Source organism: Oryzias latipes, chromosome 6 (genome assembly GCF_002234675.1).
Source record: "Oryzias latipes chromosome 6, ASM223467v1".
Classification (NCBI taxonomy): Eukaryota; Metazoa; Chordata; class Actinopteri; order Beloniformes; family Adrianichthyidae; genus Oryzias; species Oryzias latipes.
The window spans coordinates 5129741-5151062 of NC_019864.2; the positions used below are offsets into that span (position 1 = coordinate 5129741).

Here is a 21322-nt window from a genome sequence, read left to right on the forward strand (position 1 = left end):
TTCACTTTTTGTGAATTGAACAATTGAACCCAAACCTACATAAAATGTTGGTCTGTTTTGAGTAAAATTGATCACGCATGTTGTGATCATAACATTTAAAAATAAATAAATCACTGTATAACATATTATTGTTTTCTTTTGGTTTTTGGAAGGAAAAACAACTACCTGGACACATTTTCAACTAATTTAATTGAAAATTATTATTGAAAACTATCCCGACTTTTATTACAACATAAAGGAAAAGCATCCAACAACATCCAGCTTTTTCTGCCTCGATTATTCCAAAAAATGCTTGTGAGAGGCATGGAGGCATGGAGGGACCGTACATCAATACAGACTATAGAGTTTCTCCTTTTTTACATTTTTGGATGCTGGTGTGCCGCAGGATTGTTGTCAAGGAAAAAGTGAACCGTGGCTCAAAAAAGGTGGAAAAACAACGGCATAATTAACGGACATATCAACTGCCAAACTCCCTAACCATCAAATTAGAGAATATTCTAGTGGAACGTCCTTTCCCTACATTTCAAATCCAAACTATATAACCCAGTATTTGAATAATTCAGAAAAGAGACAAATATCACCTAAATGTTTCAAACTTCCCAAACCTCCTAAAGCCAAGGAAGTCACTTCAAAACCTTTTCAGGAATATTCCCCTCAAGGAATTACTCAGAAAACGGGTTGGAATTCCTGAACAGTGTTGTTCTTTTTGTAATGAGGATATTGAAACATCTGAGCATCTATTCTTTGAATGTTTTTCCTCTAATGGCTTTTGGGACGATATACATTATTGGCTTTTCTATTTTGGGGTTTACTTTAGAAAACAAAAACACAGAAATTATTTTAAATGTTATAATTATTCTGGGTAAATTTTATTTACACAAATGTCGATTCCTTACACTACTGTACTGTGAAGTACTTTGTTGTGACGTTTAATTTATTTTAATCTATGTTTTTCTTTCTTTTCTTACATTTCATAAAGAACTTTGCTTTTATTTTTTATCTGTAACTTAATGGAAAATGAACTTGCTAGGAAACTCCAAAGTATCAAATAATTTGCAGCTTTTTGAAGGTAATGATGCTTATAATCCCCATGTATCCCCCTCCTCTATTTTATTTTTATCTAATTTTGTTTGTATTTTTGTGTTATTGTATACTCTTTTACTTTATTTTGTAATTGTTTACATTTTCTATGTCCGTTCTTATTGTAATTTGACAAACACCTTGTACAACTGCCACAAAGATTGTAAACTTCAAGTTTGTCTCTGCAAGAAAACAAAAAAAAAAATATTGAGCTAACATGCAAATGAACTTGCCGATAAGCGGAAATGGACTACCAAAATAAAAGCTGGATTTTTCTCTATCTCACATGTGTCAAACTCAGGCCCACAGCCCAAATTTAGCCCACAGTATAATTATAATTGGCCCGTGAGATCAGATTAGAGCGGGCCACAGTATATACTGTACCAATAAGCCCATATTAAGTCCCACAATGCTTTGCTGGTACGTTGGCGTGCAGATGAAACGGGCAAGTGCTTCTTAATAATACTGTGGACAGTCATGATTCAGTCACATCAGACGAATGAATGTAACCTTCCACAAAAATGACCCAAAGAAAGATGGACAACAGGAGCTTTTGGGGGGGGGCTGTTCACGGATATGAAGACAGACATGTTTGTCTTGTGAGGAGCTAACATGGCTGTGATGAAAGAATAGAACATAAGAAGACATTTTATTGTTACAGTTATTTTTCAGTAAATACTGACTTTGACTTTACTTGACTGCTTCATTTTGGGCCCCTGTGAGTTTGAGTTTGACCCCCCTGCTCTATGTGAACTGATTCTGGACAGAGTCGTAGTCCATCATATCCTGGATGCTGATAAGAAACGTCCATCCTGCTGGCTGGAAACATTGGAGCAGCCGTTTAAACGGTTATTCTTTAGCAAACAGGCTTCTTTTCAGGGGAACACCGTCCCCTCCCGCCACCCTCACCTCTAATGGGAACTCTTTGTTCTCTTTAAATGGATATGTTTGATACCAGAGGTCGACCGGCAGTAGTATTAGTATTTGATCTCCACCTCTTTGGTTTAATACCAAATGTCAGCATCAAAGGTTTCCTTAAATTAGAAAGAAGAGGAATCTTCACAAACACACATAAAAGCCCAGAGAGGACATTAACTTTTCCAAACATGTCAAATGCAGCTGTTTGTTTCTGGGAAAAGGTTGAATATGTTGTTGTGAAATATAACTAGGCCTAAAGGTAACAAACATGACAAAAGACAATAAAATGTGATTGTATACTAAAGGATGGATATTTTCTCCCAGGTTTCTGTACATCCATTATGTACATCTTTGTGTAATGTGCAACAGTTTTGTAATTTTGCAGACAATAATGTATGTGCTAATTTGAGTTTGTATGGATATTTGAGTGTGTTTTGATATTTCATTTTAGAGGATAAAAATGATGCACTCTATATTACCTGCGGTCCTTGCTTTGGTTCTATTGTGATCTGGCTCCCCCCCGTGGCGATACGGTGGTATTGCTGGTTCTGTGTTCAGTCGCGTCATTTTGTCCTTTTCGCCGTTTGTTGATTACATCCTTTCTCCCCCGAACTCCACTTGTTTAATTATTGGGTCAATTCACCTAAAGTATTATATAAGGAGACCAAAAATGGATAAAGTCTCTGATGAAAAAGGAATTTACAACATAACCGGGTTTTTAGACTTTGATTTTTAAATCAAGTCACACAGTTTAAATTGATGAACTAACATCGTTTTCCGAGGTCGTTACTGTTCCACTCTTTACAGTTTATTCATTTAAAATGAAAACATTTAGGGTCAAAACCCCGAAACACCCAATCCTCTTCCGTAGACTGACACAGAAAAATAGAATAAAAAAGACATACATAGACACAAGGAAGAAAAGAAGTGAGGAAACATAAAAGATACACAGGAAAGGATCTTTCTTTTTTTTACTACACCCTGAAAATATATGTGACGCTACAGGGACGTACAGGGTAATCGAAAGCTAATTGACGGTATGTCCGTTTACGCAACTTCTTTCTAAAATCCAGTCCGGAGCTTTTCTGTCCCGGGAACCATAAACGCAGCACGCGGCGTGCGCAGGTCCGTGCCTAATCGCGTGTCGTGGCTTTTCGTGATCCCCAGATCATGCTGTCATCTGTGGGTGGAGGCAGCCCGCAGCGCACCGTCCCGCTCCGAGGCTGAGTCCGCAGCAGGCAGCGGCGCCAGCATGGACCTGCAGGCGCTCATCGCGCACATGGAGACGGGGGAGCAGGACGCGGTCCTGGCGGCGCTGTTGGGCTTCAACAGGGAGGTGAGGATGCGGGGCCGGGGATGCGGGGCAGAGGGTGCAGGGCCCGCGTGCGCCCTTCTGGCGCCTTTAATCTGCACTAGAATTGAGACACTGAAGGTTTCAAGACTTTGATGACGGGTGGAACCGGCTCTCTTCGTGTGTTGGGGTGGTGGTGGTGGTGGTGGGGGGTGTCACGTGATCCGGCTGGATGAAGTGTCTGCATGGATCCAAAATGTTCAGTCAACGCGTGACTCCAGCTGCGGTGATGGGAGCCGGGAGGACCTGGAGGAGGCCACATGACTCCTGCTGTGGATGTGAGGAGATCTGATGGGGGGGGGGTCACAGGATATCTCTTATGAAATCTGGCACATGATCAGTGACGTCATCAGATCACATCAAAGATTCGGTGGTGCCTTTTAGGTCGGAAGCTCCTTTGGATTCTTCTGTGACTCCCTGACTTCCCCCCCTCCAGGCTGTGAGGAGCCATGGAGGAGGTGCCATCGTCAGCAGGGGGAAATGTGCAGATCTCCTTAATATATGAGGGCTTTGGGAGGTATGACCTGAAAACAGGAAGGTTTTCACTAACTGATGACAGAGTGAGGAGCTGTTCTTGCCCTGGGGACCCGCAGTCTGAGCTGAGAGCTTTGTGGACGTTTTAGACTTCAGTCTGAAAGCTGAATTGTGGACCAATGCCTGAACCTGGACCTTCAGCCAGATACTGAAGCTGATCTTGGAGTCAAATAGGATTAAATTCTCTGATCTACAAATAGTCCCACTGCAGAGCTGTTTATGGAGCTAAAGAGCTCTGGGGATGAGGAGCTTAGCATTAGAGGAGCATCCGCCACAGAAAAAGGAGCAGGGCGGAGGGCATCCCAGAGACCCCCTGAAATCATGACGACTCCCCACAACCTCCCTGGAGCAAGAAAGGGGTTTTCTCCATTGACTGTATATGAGAACTGGATGGAGTGACTCCTCCCCCTTGGAGTTCCAAACAGGAAGTACCTGCTGGCTCCAAGAGGCCAGAATCCCATAGACCTCAATAGAGAAATAAACGGCTGAAATCAGTCATTCAATTGATCAGAATAGACATTTTTGATCTGATTCGTTTTTTTTAAACATCTTCTTTTTAATCCTCATGTTTTTCATGGCATTTTTTTCTTTATTGCAAGTTATTTAAATTATAAACTGACCAATCAGATGCCTGAATAAAAGCAAGTGGTCCAACAAATGAAACGTTTGATTGAAAGGCCACACCCCCACACTTTCAAGTCTGGGGGTGTGGCCTTTCAACAAGCTCACTCCTGATTGGTGAGACTGGCTTGGACCAATCATTGCCTACTGACATCGTCTGCTTCCAACATGCCGGTCTCTGTATCCAAAAAAGGGCCACTGAATTGACTTCACTCCGCTGGAGCCGGAACTTTGTCACTTTGTGGGGAAACAGCGGCAACAGAAAGCCAGAAGGCACAAAGACAAACCGCTGATGTGAACCGCAGAACTTTGCTGTGAAACTTGGTTTTGTAGAAACATGTTGACCATTGAAGCTACATAAACCTTGTTCCTCTACTCTGTTTCCTTTCAGGTGAAATGTTTTGTGTTGTCTCTTTGGATGGAGGAGACTGTACCTCTTTGCTTTGACCAGCCTGTCTGCCAGTCTGTTGTACAAGAACTGAAATCTCCAACTAGATCAGGGGGGTCAAACTCCTTTTCACTGAGGGCCACATCAGCATAAAGCTGATCTCAAAGGGCCAGATATAACTTATACATGTAACTAAATGAAATGAAAAATAAATGTAACTACTCCTTAATGCTAAATACCTCATTATTTATTTATTATAACTTTTTAAAGTGACAATTACAGTTGTATAGAAAACATTTGTTTGCTTGTTACTTTAGCACCTTAATCCATTTAAATTTTATTTGCTTATTAAAACCCACATAACTCCATTAATGAAGGATCAAACTGTCTGAGTGAATAAAGACAAATAACATAAAACTGAGCCAGAAAGAACATTTATGACACGTGTAACATTTTACCAAAAAAGCTGCACACAGCCTTGTATCCAACTGATGGTTTGATGACAACAATATGTCTGCAAACACACATAAGACCTGCAAACAATGCATAATTACAACTGCAGCCACACATAAATAATATGTAATTAACTAAAAAAAAATTATATTTTAAGGAGTTAAAAACTTTTATGCTCTTGCAGGCCACATAAAATGACATGACGGGCCACATTCGGCCTTGAGTTTGCCACATGTGACCTAGATGGTCAATGTGTCTATGGGCAGGACACAACCCCCCCCCCCTGCTCTCAACAATTTTTGAAGTTGTTTTGGATGAAACCATTTCTGAAATGCTGTTTTGTGTTCTTCTGTCTTTCAGATGAGCCAGTGCTTTACATTTAGCAGAGCAGAGGAGCAGGACAGAGAGGTAGTCCAAACACTGAGCCGTTAGCCGTTCCTGCTTTCTAATAGACATTCAGGAAATGTTCACATTCTGGGATTAAACACTTATTTAAAAACATTTTAAAGCACTTGTTTGGATTTTTGGGTGTAAAATTAGTTACCTTTAAGTGCAAAAACTATTTCTAAAGTGATGTCAGCTTTACACCAAATCTTCCAATAGAATCCTTTGCCTCTCCTCCGTTCTCTTGTGCTTTAGAAAGAAAAGCAATGAAAAAGGAAAAAGTGATTTGTGAGCAGAAACGGCATAAACACCGCTGCAGAAAAGACTTTGTGCCTCCTCTGAGCTTTATAAATGTAAAGTTTGTCCCACTTGAGGTATTGTGGCCATCAAACTAAATGGAGGCTGTCTTAGGCTGTCTGAGCCAATGTGAACTCGTGTCTGTTCTGGTGTAAAAACTTCTGCTCCTCCACTGTTTGTCACTGCTGTCAGTGAGAGTTTCTCCACTGCCTTGTACAGCATTTGGACCCATTGAATAATGTTCTAGCATTATTGACTTGTAAAGATCATGAAACTGCACCTTCCTCAGGTTCTAGTCCAGATCTTTACGACAATGTTTCAGAACATTGAGATTTCTGCAGGTCCGTTCTGAGCTGGACCTGCTGTTGTGTTTGGATCATTGTTCTGCTGCAGAAGTGAAGACCTCATGAACGGATGGAGGTCACACAGGATTTTCTTGATGAGAACAGAAGAAAAAAACAGAAAATCAGTTAAGCGCAACCAATACAGACCATCACACTACCACTGCCATGTCCAACTCTTGCTTTGATGTTCTCCTCGTTTGATCTCTCCCCCCGGGGGGGGGGGGGGGGGGGGGGGTTGGAGACACAGCAGCATAGGGACCATTTGGTTGGTGGCTTAACCCCTCCAATCCAACCCCTTAATTTCCATGGTTTTGAACTCACAACCCTCCACTCTCGGACCAGACACTTGAGCACAAGGCCACTGAGCTGGTAAATGATGTTTGTTTTGATGATTGCAACCCTTAAAGTGCGACAAACATGCAATAAGGGAAGAGACAGTCCTGTGCACACTTTGATGGTTGGACTAAAGCTCACTCCGAAAAAGCAACTTTGAATTTCTAAATGAAGACATTTAAAAAGTAACATGAAGCAATTGCCTTATATACAGGACTGAAAACTCATCCATCCACCCATCCATCCATCCATCCCCCCTCCATCCCTCCATCCACCCATCCCTCCCTCCCTCCCTCCGTCCATCCATCCATCTTTTCCACCATTCAACCATCCAAATCTGTCAATCTTTTAGTCAGTTTCTCTTTTTTTCTTCTTTCATCCATCCAAACATTCATCTTTTCATCCATTCTGACCTAACTGACCCTAGTGTAGCTTTGGCCTTTGTTCTGTCATTGAAAGACTCTTTAAGTTGCACACTAAGTCAGAATGGATCACACAGAATCTTCTAGATATCTAAGGACGAGGATCACCTTAGTTTAGTAGATCTTTTTTTTAACTTAAAATATTTTCTGTGAATGTATCTGCCTAAATCTAAGATTTAATGGGTTCAATTAGTAACTTAAACTGATCTCTGTATGAAAACGTGCTTACGTATTTTTGTTTCTTTCTGCACAGCATCTGGGCGAGCTGCTGGTTGGTTTTCTTAACAGGGATCTGCAGCCTTCCTGTCTGCTGGCCTGTTTAGAAACAGTTCGCATTTTGTCCAGAGACAAACGTTGTGTGGATCCTTTCATCAGCCGCTCAGCCATGTCCACTCTAGCCAGGTATGCTGGCATAGCCACGGCTCAGACTGCTGCCGACAGCCAGCCAGGAGAGGGCAAACGTAAGTGTCTGTGTTCACTGGTTGGTTGTGTCTGAGTCAAAACCATGGTGCTTCTGCTTGATACGTTTTCCACTACTACTAGCCTGTTCTGTTCCGATGGAAGGTGATGGGTCTCTGGAGACCTCTCTTGATTGCTTAAATAACTTTTAATTTGAAGGGCAGTGATGTTTGTGATCATGTCAATGAAGGAACACTAAGAACCATAAAGGCTTGAGTCCACAACACTTAATGTCTCGTTATCAGAATCTAAAAAAACACAGATGTCGACGCTGTTGTAGGAAAATGCACCACTGATGCATCAATGACATCATAACCATTCCAGGGTTATTCCAAATCCCATTTTTTTGGCGGGGGAAGTTAAGGAAGAATGAAGACCGACCCATAAATTGATGCAATATTTAAAACAGCCACTGTGTTTGTGTACATGCCAGCTTCAGTCCAAGAACCCCCCCCACACTGGGGAAGTCATTGTCTCGCCACGAGGAGCTGACACCAAACACCACATTAATGCAGGCTTAGACAGTGTTCAACCCTTCTTGAGAAGATTGGTTCCAGAGCAGTTCCAGCATTTTCCCAGCCAGTGACGTGACATTTCGTGTTTCATTTGCCATTCATGGTAACCAACTTTTCACCACGGCATGATGCTTATTGCACCCCAATTCCAAGGCCCCTCTTGTAGGACGTGACCGGCTGAGATGGGGGCTCACGAGTAAGCCCACACCAACCCCCCGCCTCTCACCTTGAGCAACTCCAGAGTGGTAGAGAGTCCAACCCCTCTCTAAGGACTGAGTTTCAGAGCCCAGGCTATGTGTGAAGGCGAGCCCGACTATATCTACACAGTATCTCCGAACCTCTCACACCAGCTCAGGCTCCTTCCCTCCCAGAGAGAGGACGTTCCATGTCCCAAAAGCCAAGTTCCATGACCGGGGTTTGGGTCACCGAGACACCTGCCCTCGACTGCCACATTGCACCGGCCCCTTTTGAGGTCTCCAACGGGTGGTGGGCCCATGGGAGAGTGGTCCCACGTCGCTACTTCGGCTGAGTCCGGTCACTAGGCGCTCGCCTGCGAGCCCCAGGCCTAGCCCCAGAGTGGGCCAATCCGGGCGACGTAATCGGGTTCTTGGTCTTTCTTTTCATCAGAGGCTTCTGGACCGCTCTTTGTCTGGCTCGTCACCCAGGACCTGTCTGCCATGAGAGACCCTACCAGGGGTTCAAGCCCCAGACAGCTTAGCTCCTAGGATCACTCGAGCTCTCAAACTCCCCCAATATGTTAAGGTGGCAGTTCACGGGGGAGAAAAACTAGCTTTTCAAAATTTTTACTTAAAAAAATCATGTGTAATACTTTTGTTTCTTTTTTTTTACCAGTGATTGTTCCCCCAGAAACATAACTTATGGAACCATCGCAGTGACAGTTGTACACCAATTTAGAGCTCTGGACATTTTTAGAGCTGAACCCCTGCATCATTTTTAGCAATAAGTTCATTTCTTGGTGTGTGACGTCCTGTGTGTGTCTTTGTGAAACGGATCAGAGAAAACGTGTTATTGTGAAAATCAGAAAACATTAAAAACTAAATCATAGAACTCATCACTGGAATTTTCCTAATTTTGTGTAGCACCAACAGTAGAAATCCTTGAAAAACCTCAATACTTTCATAAACAAATGATCCATAGTTCATTCATGATCTCATAAAGTGCAGCTGTTTTCCTGCATTACCTGTGTCTTTATGTCGAATACTGACACAAACTAAACCACAGGCAGATGTAGAAAATACATTTATATAGAAAATAAAGACGACTCATCAAAATGTCTGCAATAGTTCATAAAGAATGACATCATTAGCATAAGCTGAGTCATCTAAAGGCACCGATGATCCAGGTGTTGAGCAATCCAGGCTGCGCTCTGTGCGCCCTCCACCCCTCCACACATTTGCGGCGCCTTCTTAAAGACAGAAGCGCGTGCAGCTGCAGGGGCGCCAATACACAGGTTCCAGGCTGCTTTTTCTTTTCTTACTAGCACTGAGCTGCCGCTCCCCCTTAAATTTGCCCGTATGGCCCGTGCCTGAAGCCGCCACTAAACCCTCTGACTCCCTTGCATGCCAGGGAGGGTGATCGTATATTCCTCTGCATGAATGTTTCTGGCTGTTTCACAACTATTTAGATTTGGAGTCATTTTTCATCTGTTTTCTTTCTAGTAGAGGATAAAGGGGGAGATGAGGAAGGGGAAGCAGATACGCTCAGAGCTGCAGAGAAGGAAGCCTCTCCTCCTGCAGAGAACCCTGATCTGGAGGTGATTGTCGAGGCTCTCAAGTCCATCTGTAACATCCTGCTTCACAACGAGACTGGACAGGTGAGCCTGTCGTCAGCTCTGCAGCTCACAGCCAGCGTTTGGTTAGAGCTGAAGTGTTGATCTGATGACTGTCTGCTGTTGATGACAGGCGGTGGCGGCAGAACTGCAGCTCATGAAAGGTGTGGCAGAGAGACTGAAACACTGTCGTGATCCCACGTGGAGCTTTGAGGTATGAACCTCCTTCACACTTATTTTAATGTTAAAGTCAAACACTTTTACCAAACCATCTAAACATGAAAAGAGCATACAAATGTAGCTTCAGTGATTGTCTGTCTTGACTTCTTCTCTGAAAGCCTCCAAACAAATCCGTTCCATTTTAACAGAACACTTTCATGAGATAAAAAAAAACAAATCAGTTGATTATATTTGCTCTTTTTTCTCCCTTTAGAAACTGTCTTTGAGCAAAAACACTAAACATCGTATTTGTCTGTGCAAGGACACTTTCAGTTTAAGAAAATCCTAAAACTCTGGTAAGATTTTGTCTTTACTACAGACTGCTGTCTGGTAAGATGTACTGGCTAGAAGCAATGTGTTTGTCTTTTTGTGTTACACAAAATGTGAGTCATTTACTTCTGAATGACTCGTGGATTGATGCAAAGAGAAACAGACCTCTCCTGAAAAAAGCAGCAGAACTACAATGGATGAAGAAAACATCAGTGAAACTTTGAAAGTTCTTTGGAGAGCGGTCTCTCAGCCCAGAAACCGAGTGACGTTCAAACGTTTTGCACCGAGGGCCAGATTTGGTGAGGTGAAAATGAGTGATGGTCAACCTTTTGGCCTAACATTCTTCGAACTATTTTAATAGCATTAAATGCAAATGAACTACTTAATGAACATATGTTCATAATTCACATACAATACAAATATATCTAAATCCATTTTTACATTCCTTATTTGTCACACCATTCGTTTCCAGTTAGCTTGTCGCTGATGGCATCTCAGGTAGCTCTTCTTGATATTGAAAACAGCCATAGTCTCTTGGCATATTTGACAGACGCAGTTGTTTCATATTTCACTAAAAAAAAAAGCCCATGTCTTGGACTTATCCTGGTGGCGGTGGTTCTCACTGTCAACTTTTCCTTTCATTTAAAGTTGACATTTTAGAGGTGAGCTTGAAAGAGTCACAGAAGGACAGTGTTGCCATGGTTTTACATGTAGTTAGGCCAATCACAATCAGGAAATCCCCCACAGTTTGTAGAAAATGATGGGGGCTGCATATTACTGTTTTGATGACAGGAGCCATCCGGCCGGTGGAAATTTGAACGCTGATGCATTTGGTCCATATGTTGCAGGCTAAAATAGTTCTGGTCATGTTTTGTCCTCAGACTTGCTGTTGTGCTTGTTTTCCAGGTGCGTTTCTTTGACTTGCGCCTTTGCTTCCTGCTGACCGCGCTCAGGGTGGACGTGAGGGCACAGCTGGCTCAGGAGCTTCACGGCATCAGTCTTTTGGGTAACGTGTGAAGTGTTTACTCTGCTGAGTTCTGAGCCTGTCTCTCAACATCGTCCTGCAGCTTCTGGAAATGTTACAGAGTGACAGAACTTACAGAGTCAAAGCACAGAAGAAGAGGAGGAGGAATGGATGTGATGTCAGAAAGCACCGCAGATGCTTGAGGAGCTGCAGACAACTCAGAGAGGGGGGGGGGTTACAACTCTTCACAATAGTCAGAAAAACTGCCTGTATAAATGCATTCAAGCAAAAAGCTGCTATACATTATCAAACTTGGCAGAAATGGGGGCGTAGCCTCTGACTGACAGGTGATTGTGCAGATGTCTGCTCAAGAAACATATGATTGGGCTTGTTCCCACAGCCAACAATCCAGCAACTCCTGCATGGCAGCTTATGTTGCTGTTTCAGCAGTTTGGTGCAGTTAGAGGGAACTGTTTTTGGAGTTGACTTTGGCCGGTGTGGGGTCTGTGGCTCCTCAGAGAGAGAGCAGCTGAACGTCTAATGACATCTTACTTAGTTCATTCATTTTCCATTCCCTTTTGGGGTCACAGGGCTGCTGGAGCCTATCCCGCCCACTTGTAGGCGAAGGCAGGGGATGCCCTGGACAGGTCGCCAGTCTGTCGCAGGGTGGAATGGCCACACTCACACTCACGGGGAGAACATGTCCCCCAGCTGGGACTTAAGGCAGGGCCCTTCTTGCTGTGAGGCAAGATTTTCAAATCAAAGCTAAAAACTCATCTTTTCCAAATGGCCTATTAACTTTAACATTAACCTTTTCATGTTTTTATATATTTTTTATTTAATTTTGTATTTATTTAAATTGTTGTTGTTGTTTTAAGTGTTTATTGTATTTTATACTGTATACATGCTGTGCGGCGACCTTGAGTGCCCAGAAAGGCGCCTTATAAATAAAATGTATTATTATTATTATTATTATTATTAAGAGCACTAACCACTGCACCACTGCGCCACCATGCAGTCTATCTTACTCAGTGAGATGGATTTTATCTACGCTGGAACTGGACTTCTACTGCCGATGAGGATAAATAGAGAAGCTTTTAATAGAAGATGGAAATGTGCTGAGAAAAAGATGCCTTGTTTTTTTTTACCAGGTAACCAGCTGGATGCTGCACTGGGTCTATGTTGGCCTGATCCTCTGGAGACAGCCAGGGTGGGGCTGGTAGGGGTCCCTCTCGAGGAGATGCCTCCTCTGAGCAGACAGCAGACAGAGCTAGCCATGGAGATACTGAAAATCCTCTTCAACGTCACATTTGACACAAACAGACGCAAAGTGGATGAGGTAACCACAGTAATGCCACATCAAGGCCAGTTTATCTTCTCAACATCTGAAAACCACAGCTGCAGCTTGACTATAGGTCAGCATTTCTACCTGACAAGCTTCTTCTTCTGCACGGCTGCACACAGTGCAACAGGCTGAAGATGAACCTCTGATCGGAAGATTGATATGTTGAAGTGTCCTTGGGCAAGGGACACCACCTTGCCTTTGGTGGTTGGCGCCAGTGTTTGGCAGGAGAGCCACCATCAGTGTGAATGTGACTGTAAAGTGCATTGGACCTTCAAAGAAGGTAGAAAAGCGCTATATAAGTATAGTAGGGGGGTGTATTGGCAAGAGTCTGGTGATACGATACCGATCCCAATATTGTACCGGAACACGTTTTTCTCTTTTTTTGTAAGAATTTTAATACGTCTTCTACTGTAATAAAATGGTCAAACTTAATGTATTTAATGATCACAATGTTAAGCACTGCAACTTTATCTCATACGTTGCTTTTACCCAAATTCATAGTGCTTTTATTTTGGTAACTTAAAATATAGAAAGGAAACAGTCAACATTGTCTGATTTCCACAACAAAATATATTTCAGTATAAGAAAAAAAATGGAATGAATGTGCCTTAACCAATAATGTTGGAAAAGTATGATTGAGGAAATAAAGCGCTTTTTATTTCCAATACAATATTGTTTAATGTAGCTTCTCCAGTACTTAAAGGGTTCAGGATCTGAATGGTGCTTCAAAAATAAAGGGGGGCACTAATTATTTCACGGATTAATAAAGTGTGATGATGAGGCAGCGTGACAGAATGAAGTAAAGCTGCTTTAATGTGGCTAAGATGCTTTGTTTACATGACTCTCTGCTCTGCAGCTGCAGCTCCGTTTTCTCACACGCGGTAGTAAACTAGTAACAGTCGTCACCACCATGTCGTCCTTTTTTCAGAGCGTTGGACACATCATTGTGATCCATCAGGTCTCTGAACTAGAATCTATTGCTGTGAGGTTCTGCAGAACTTTGGCCCGCTTTGCCGACAGCCTTTTGGCTGATGCTCAGTGCATTAGCTGCTGTGCAGCTGCAGTGCTTCACTCGTTCTTATCTGAGCCGCTACAAAGCACCGCAATCTGCGTTTTTATATGTTACTGGCAGCAACACGGCACATTTTTGGTTCAGTACCCATCCCAAGTAAAAACTAAGTAGTTCATGTCTCATAACAACAAGCAAGCTGCCTCTAGCTAAGGTCTTCCTGTTGTTTTGTGCGTGTAGAGCTGCTGGTGTGCTTTGCTGCCAACTAGTGGTCGGAGGGTGAAGTGGAAAACAAGAGTCAGACAATGAAGGACACTCAGAAATAAATAAATAAATATCGTCCTGACAGCATTTTGAATCAATGCTAGTATCTCCAAATGAACTATCGCGACATATTGCCGAATCTATTTTTTCTAACACCCCTAAAGTATACACCATTGACCTTTTTTATCGCTGTTATGAGCTGTTGTACAAACCCCACCTGGTTTGTCTTGAAGGACATGTTTGTCCAGTGAAAGCGGTGGTTCTATGACAGCGTTGTTGTGTGTGAAGGAAGAAGCAGCGGAATACAGACACTTGGGGGCCATACTGAGACACTGTTTGATGAGTCAAGCAGATGGAGAGGAGCGCACCGAGGAGTTTCACAGGTAATGCTCCTCCTTCCTCCTTCATTCATACAGTCACTGCTTCCTGCCTGTGATATTCCTCTCCTTCTTTTCAGTCACACAGTCAACTTGCTCGGTAATCTCCCCCTGCCTTGTCTGGATGTACTGTTGATGCCAAAGGTGCAGCAGGGCTCCATTGAGTACATGGGGGTCAACATGGATGCTGTAAAAGTGCTTCTAGACTTCATGGAGAAAAGACTTGACCGGGTAAGATGGCAACTCATGCAAAACAACCAGGAGCAATGATGGTAAGAAACAACCCCACGAGTCCAAGTTAACACTACAGGTAGTCAATGTTTGACTCTATGACCCATGCAGACCATGACAAGACTTTCTTTTTTGGATGTAGCCATCTTGATGTTGAAAATAAGCATTCTTATTTTTAGTGAAGAAGCCAAACACTGTTGAGTGAGTCCATCCATTCAATTCAATTCAATTCAATTCAATTCAATTCAATTCAATTCAATTTTATTTGTATAGCCCAAAATCACAACAGCAGTCGTCTCGATGGACTTCGAAGTGAGACATGAACTCAAAAGGATCATGAATATAGGAAAATACTAAATGAACTAACAAACTGACTAAGCTATACTGGCATCCCTGCCCTTAGACCCCCCTTCGCGCCAGGTGTAGGAGCAGGAGCACAGACGAGGTACACGGTCAGGAACAGGAGCACGGATGAGCCAACTGGAGTCTGGAAGGACTCCCACTCCCCAGTGGGAGAGGGAAAGAGGGACAATACATGAATCGCACTGCACCAAACAGAGGGAACTAAATGATGAAAAATGATCAAAAATAGAGAAGAGAGGAAGGGTAGAAGTAGATGAGAAAAGAGGACAGAACCCCAGTGCACCATAGTTACCCCAGCTTCAACTTCTAGCAGCCTTTAAAAATAAACTGTTATTGTTATTAAGTTTAATTTAAACACATTAAAATTAAGTTAAATAATCTCTGAATACTAACTAGTCTGATAAGAAGCCTGTGCAAAGTTTAGTCTTTATTTGTTCATCCATCCATCCATCCACAGATCTGCATGTCCATCCATCTTCCAGCCATCCATCCCTCTCTTTCATCCATCCATCCATCCCTCTGACGGTAGAAATGCTGCCTGTAGTCAAACATCCGTATGTCTGTCCATAGATCCATCCGTCCATTTGTCTATCCACTCCTCCACCCACCTTTTTACTTACCTATCTTCTGTAGTATAAAATGCCTGGTGATGGGTGCTTGTGTAGCTCAGGGACTTTCTTGTGGCTGACATGAATCCAGGTGGTGCCCTCAGCCATTTCGAATGTGGTTTGGATGGCTGGAAGCACCTAGACTGGACCATGTCACAGATGAGCCATCTTGTCTTCCTTACAACACTGTAATGCAGCATCGTCACAGAAGGGAGGGGAGCAGTCAGCTGATGGCCCCGTGCTCAGAGTGGGAACTCTGCCCAACAGGACTGGACTGTTTTCTCAGCATCATTTCACTTTCAAGCTTTCATTTTCTCCTCCCACTGCACTCCCACATGGGGGAGGAATTGCACCGTGCCTGTTGGTGACTATTTCCAGAAATGCCCCCACCTGCTCCAGTGCTGTGTTGGCAAAGTGGGAGTTATTGTACGGCTGATTTTGTTGGGAATTCTCCATCTGGGATTTATGTCTGCTGGCAGAGGCTTCAGTATTCCAGTGTGCAGCCAGAGCTCCAATAGTGCTTTGATTCTCTGGTCTTTGCCTGCTGTCTCCACTCCTCATCAGCTTGTTTGCTCTGGCCTGGTCTGCTGACATTTCTCTGCTCCCCCTGCTTCTCCACCAGGCTCTTGTTGCTCGCCTTTCTCCTTCCAGAGGTTTTACTTCTGGCACATTTTCATGACATGGAGAACTGTTTGAGCACTGACTTATAAAACTTTGTCCACAACTGTGGAAGCAGAGCCTGGCAGTTCTAGAGTCACTGGTTCAATTCCCATAGTTGGGTTTTCTGGGTTGGATTAATCTGCAAAGCAACTTGTGTTAAAAATGTTTCTATAGACTTTACTGCAGTTTGTAGGTATTATATTTGTGCTATGAAGATAAATATCAGTGAAGAAACTGTGAGTGTATGGAGCAGAAAAGTACAACGTTCCCTCAGTGCAGCATCACAATCCAACAAGAGTGAAGAGTGAGGCGACCGGCCCACCTTGAGTAAGGTGGTCGTTCTGCCGTGATGAGCAAGAGGATCTTGGATTGGTTCTCATGTGGTGTAGAGTTTATTAATACTTCCCAACATGCTGCAGCAGAATTCTGTCATGGGCCTTTAAATGTTTCATGCCAGAGTCCGCAGCTCTGTGAATCCACCAAAGCAGGGCTGGCGAGCCCCTCAGCAGATCTGCCACACGAGGAGGACGAGGAGGAAAAATGCTTTTTCACTTTGAGGATCACCATTTGTGCATGACCTTAAACTGAAGGAACTGGAGTCCAGCATTAGCAGAACTCAAGCAAATGCTGCTGAAATGTTTTCCCAAACAGCAGCTAATGTCGTATTTGAAAATTAATCAGAGATTTAATTGACAAGAAATGTCTAGTAGGACTAGAAGTGACAGAGAGAGCCATCAAATGCTATGTTAGTGTTGTAAACCGTCTTCGTGTGCCTTTTAAAGCCCGATCCAAATAATATTTATTATTATTATTAGTGTTGTTTTGCGTCTCATGCTGGTCCTTTCAGGGCCACAAGCTGAAGGAGACTCTCCTCCCGTCTCTAAACCTGCTGACCGAGAGCGCCCGCATCCACCGCGAGACCAGGAAGTTCCTGCGCTCCAAGGTGAGTGCCCGTTGGACTGACAGGAAATGCATGCACGCTCGCATTCCCACGTGTGTGCGTGTGCTCGCAGGTGCTGCCCCCCCTCCGCGATGTCAAAAACCGTCCAGAAGTGGGAAACACTCTGAGGAACAAAATCGTCCGCCTCATGACGCACATCGACACCGACGTGAAAGACTGCGCTGCTGAGTTCCTCTTTGTCCTCTGCAAGGAGAGCGGTGAGAGCCTCTTCCTCGCTGAAGCTGCATCTCCAGCCTGAAGATCTAACCTGGCGTTCCCGCCAGCGCACGCCTCTGCTGCTCTGCAGAGACTCGGCCTCCTGAGTGGAAAGACACGTCCCCTTTTTTTGTATCACAAACATGATCAGACACGTTGGTTAGAAAGATTTCACTCTTTTATCTGCATCAAAGATCCAAACAGACGGATTTTGATCCCATTAGAGGCTGGTGGCATCAGCGTTGTAAAAACATTTCACTGCTTCTTTAGCTGTCAGTTGTCTTCCATACTAACACTTTGCCTGTCTAGTTTCAAGGTTCATCAAGTACACGGGATACGGGAATGCTGCCGGCCTGCTGGCTGCCAGAGGACTGCTGAGAGGAGGCAGAGACTCCGGCATCTACTCTGAAGATGAAGACTCTGAGACGGAGGAGTACAGAGAGGCCAAGGCCCAGTCAGTACCAGAATACTGCGGTACCACCTTCTGACGGAGAAAAGCTCCTTTTCCAAAAGTCTCAGCAGTTTAACCCTTCTGCTATCCTAGGCACTTTAACATGGGGAGTTGGGTCATCTAGACCCACTAGACAGTGCTCTGAACCTTTTATCTTCAATGATTTGTGATCTTCACTGGTGTCCATGGATTACATGAAATCTTTCAACTTCATTGGCAACTGTAATTGTCACTTTAAAAAGTTATAATAAATAAATAATGAGGTATTTAGCATTAAGGAGTAGTTACATTTATTTTTCATTACATTTAGTTACATGTATAAGTTATATCTGGCCCTTTGAGGACAACCACTATGCTGATGTGGCCCTTAGTGAAAATGAGTTTGACACCCCTAAAAGACTCCTGTTTTTTACTGGAGTCTTTGCTTCTGGTCCTGAACGTCCAGAGAAACCGAGTCTGACAGCTTTTCTTTGGCCTCCAGCATAAACCCCATCACAGGAGTTGTGGAGGAGGAGCAGCCCAATCCCATGGAGGGAATGTCGGAGGAGCAAAAGGAGTACGAGGCCATGAAGCTGGTCAGCATGTTCAACAAACTGTCCAGGTGTGTCAAACAGACCCCCTCCCACAGAGGAGCCTGTCATGGCGACATGCTTTCATATGGACTCCTGCTGATAAATGACCCCCCCTCCCCTTCATGCGGTCTGCTTTGCTTCCCCCTTCCTGCAGGGGAAACCTTATCCAGCCCATGCAGCTCAGCATGGATGGGACCATGAGAGAGATGACCCCAGAGGATCTGAAGAATCTCTCCCACAATCCTTTGCTGCAGTCAGAAGAACGCCGGGATGCTGACAGCGATGAGGAGGACCAATGAGTCGATGAGCTGGCAGACGTTTAAATACAAAGAGGCGTCTTGATTTAGATGGTCAGGATTCCCCCTCCCCCATGGTGTGTGGTGCAGATAAAGGTTGTAGTTCTGCTGATGGGTTTACACAGAGCCCCTCCAGCTGTAGGAGTTTCTTCTCTCCTGAAACCGGTGGGAGCTCCTGGGAGACAGGTGCTCTTTATGGATCAGCTGTTCCCTGGGAGGAGTCCAACCACAAACAGACCACACCTCTTTAGAAATCACCCACGCTTCAATCCCCGTCTCTGTCTGCCGTTAGTATTATCTTTGCAAGTGTTTGTGTGTTCAGGTTTCTGTTGTCGGGCCCAGCCTACGGTGAGGAACAGGACTGCAGCTCTGGAGCTGTGACAAACCGAGGACCGCTGTCTTTAGTCTTTGACGCTGAATTACTGATTTCTTTTTCAGAGAAAATTCTATGATCAAGATGAATATATTTTTAGGAGACGTATTCTGATGCAGGGCTTTGTGCTAAAGCCACATGTAAGCTAAGCTGCTTTGTATTGTTCTTGTGCAGATGAGAATAAAGTTCATGTAAGGCGTGTCTGCTCTTCATTTTGACACTGCTGGGTGATGCTGGGGGGGCTCAGCAGTGACCAACATGATCTTTTCATCCTTTCGAGGGCTGACGTCTGAGATTTTACAAATCAAGTTTCAGGAAAAAAGGTTGTTTCTGCTCCAGAAACCCCCTCAGGCCATTACCGGGTCTTCATTGGCCTCTGGCCTTTCTGCAGAAGTCACAGACTCACTTCGTGAGTCCTTAGACTGCGTCCTTAGAGGATCTAATCAGGTTCTAATTCTGACCTAAGATGGACAGTAAAACAGGGACGGTTTTGTTCATTTTCATCAGAATAAAACAGTCTTATTGGGAGCACACTGACATTTAGTGACAACAGCTGTGAGGCTGATGGAGAAAACATCCTCCCATGTAGTTTATGGATATAGATGTGGATTTACTAACCCAGGTCCATAAGTTTGGAAAAGTGTCAAACTAATGTGTAGCTGTAAGGATTTACATAAAATCCTCAACATGTCCCTGACTGTGAAAGTGATGGGTTCAAATTGTTGAATGGCATTTCCTTTTGATTGCACGTGCACACAGATGTACTTTCTTTTAGGTGTTACATTTGCCTTTTGGTTTTTCGTTCATACTGACAGAACAAAAAGTAGCACCACCGTTCAGAAATGTAGCAATTCTACCAATAGTCAAACATGGGGGTGGTAGTGTGGTGGTCGGGGACTGACGGTTTTAGACACACTGGGAAATGAATTCTGCTGACTAGCTAAAGTCCTGAAATGCTCCCTCTGTTCATGCTTGAATGGTTCACAGGTCAGAGTTTAGTGGAGGAAAAACAGAATTATTTTCCTGAAAATAAAAAAGAGGGGCCTAAAAGAAGGGATGGTAAATCCCACCAGGGGATCGGAGAAGAACAAACACTTATCGGGGGTCCTGATTCACCAAGACCCTCTGGGGAGGAAGCTGTTGTGACGCGAGGACCCATCAGACCTCAGTGCTGTCATCCACCTGACAACTCAGAGCAGCATCTTCATCTGATGATGAGTGTAAAGATCCTGTTAACCAACCGACAGCCACCATGAGGACCCCTTCAGTGGTTTGGTGGTTTGTCTGTGCGTCACAGGCTGGAAGCTGGAGGAGGATCTTCAAGTCATTTGTGACAGTCTTAACAGACATCGACCAGAAAACATCCTTTATGGTGAAAAAATGTCAATGAGACAACTCCATAAACTTTTAATTATTTGAACAAGTATAGGTACAGATGTACTCTGTGTTCATACTTCATTTTACTTTGATTTATGTCATTTTTCATATATTCTGTGCGTGCAAGGCGAAAAAAAAAGACGAGTAGAAAATCCGGCCTCCTCCAGGATGAGAGGGAGGCTCATGCCGCTGACTGCATTCTGCAAAACGCCTCTGTCATTGTTGTCGCAGCAGCATCGAATCGGGGCTGACGTCCCTGGAGAGGAGCTTCTGCTGAAGATGCACATGCTCCATGCCATGGTGACGGCCCCCCAGGAAGCTTGTGCGGCGCCCCCGCAGCAGACTCATCCCACAGGGGGACTGCAGCATTTCCAGCTGGAAAGCTGTTCCCGGGTCACATGCTCACCTTTAGGTGTGCTAATAGGAACACAGCCAAGGAGAGGAGCTTACAGACAGCCCCGCCCCCCCAGGAGAAATGGACCCTTACAGTGGTGAGCATTGGTGCTAGTTTGATATGAAGACACCCATGTTTGCCTAAAGGGCAAATGAACCTGAATCAGCTTGGAAAACACAAACATGCAGAGCGTCGGTGCAGAAACAGCTGCACAACAGATCAGAGTTTAGACAAAAGGAAAACCTGAGACCGCTCTCACACCAACGGCATGATGGGACTGTTGCAGGAGCCACGGCATGCTGGGAAGTGTCTTAATCGTCCCTCGTTTATGCCCTCAGCTGGAGTTTGTGGCTCCTGTGAGAAGATCGTCAGAGGATCAGAATGTGAGCAAAGGCAGCTGCAGAAAGCTTCGTGGGAACTCTGCTCAGCCCTGATGAAGAACCTCCAGGCAGCCATGAGCTTTCTGCACCAACAATGAAGGTTTGCATTCAAAAACAGAGGATAT

At 44.1% G+C, this 21322-nt stretch overlaps 1 protein-coding gene across 2 annotated transcripts; it reads left to right on the forward strand.

Annotated features, from left to right (window-relative positions):
* Nucleotides 1-3076: 3076 nt before the first annotated feature.
* ric8a (RIC8 guanine nucleotide exchange factor A) lies at nucleotides 3077-19245 on the forward strand. Of its 2 annotated transcripts, none has more exons than XM_011472822.2 (14): nucleotides 3077-3334; nucleotides 5706-5753; nucleotides 7379-7586; nucleotides 9779-9933; nucleotides 10022-10102; nucleotides 11284-11383; nucleotides 12493-12680; nucleotides 14248-14342; nucleotides 14417-14567; nucleotides 17046-17141; nucleotides 17212-17356; nucleotides 17664-17808; nucleotides 18287-18406; nucleotides 18532-19245. In XM_011472822.2, the coding sequence occupies exons 1-14, from the start codon at nucleotides 3251-3253 to the stop codon at nucleotides 18674-18676; spliced, it is 1761 nt and encodes a 586-aa protein (XP_011471124.1). In that variant the 5' UTR covers nucleotides 3077-3250; the 3' UTR covers nucleotides 18677-19245. The 2 variants fall into 2 exon arrangements, with proteins under 2 accessions (XP_011471124.1, XP_011471125.1); XM_011472823.2 differs by having other exon boundaries at nucleotides 9782-9933.
* The last annotated feature ends 2077 nt before the right edge of the window (nucleotides 19246-21322 follow it).

Excerpts from the sequence above, each read along its gene's own strand:
- ric8a (XM_011472822.2), top strand. The coding sequence starts at position 3,251 with ATGGACCTGCAGGCGCTCATCGCGCACATGGAGACGGGGGAGCAGGAC. Across the intron at positions 3,335-5,705 it reads TGTTGGGCTTCAACAGGGAG|ATGAGCCAGTGCTTTACATT; the intron begins GTGAGGATGCGG and ends TCTGTCTTTCAG. Across the intron at positions 9,934-10,021 it reads TTCACAACGAGACTGGACAG|GCGGTGGCGGCAGAACTGCA; the intron begins GTGAGCCTGTCG and ends TGTTGATGACAG.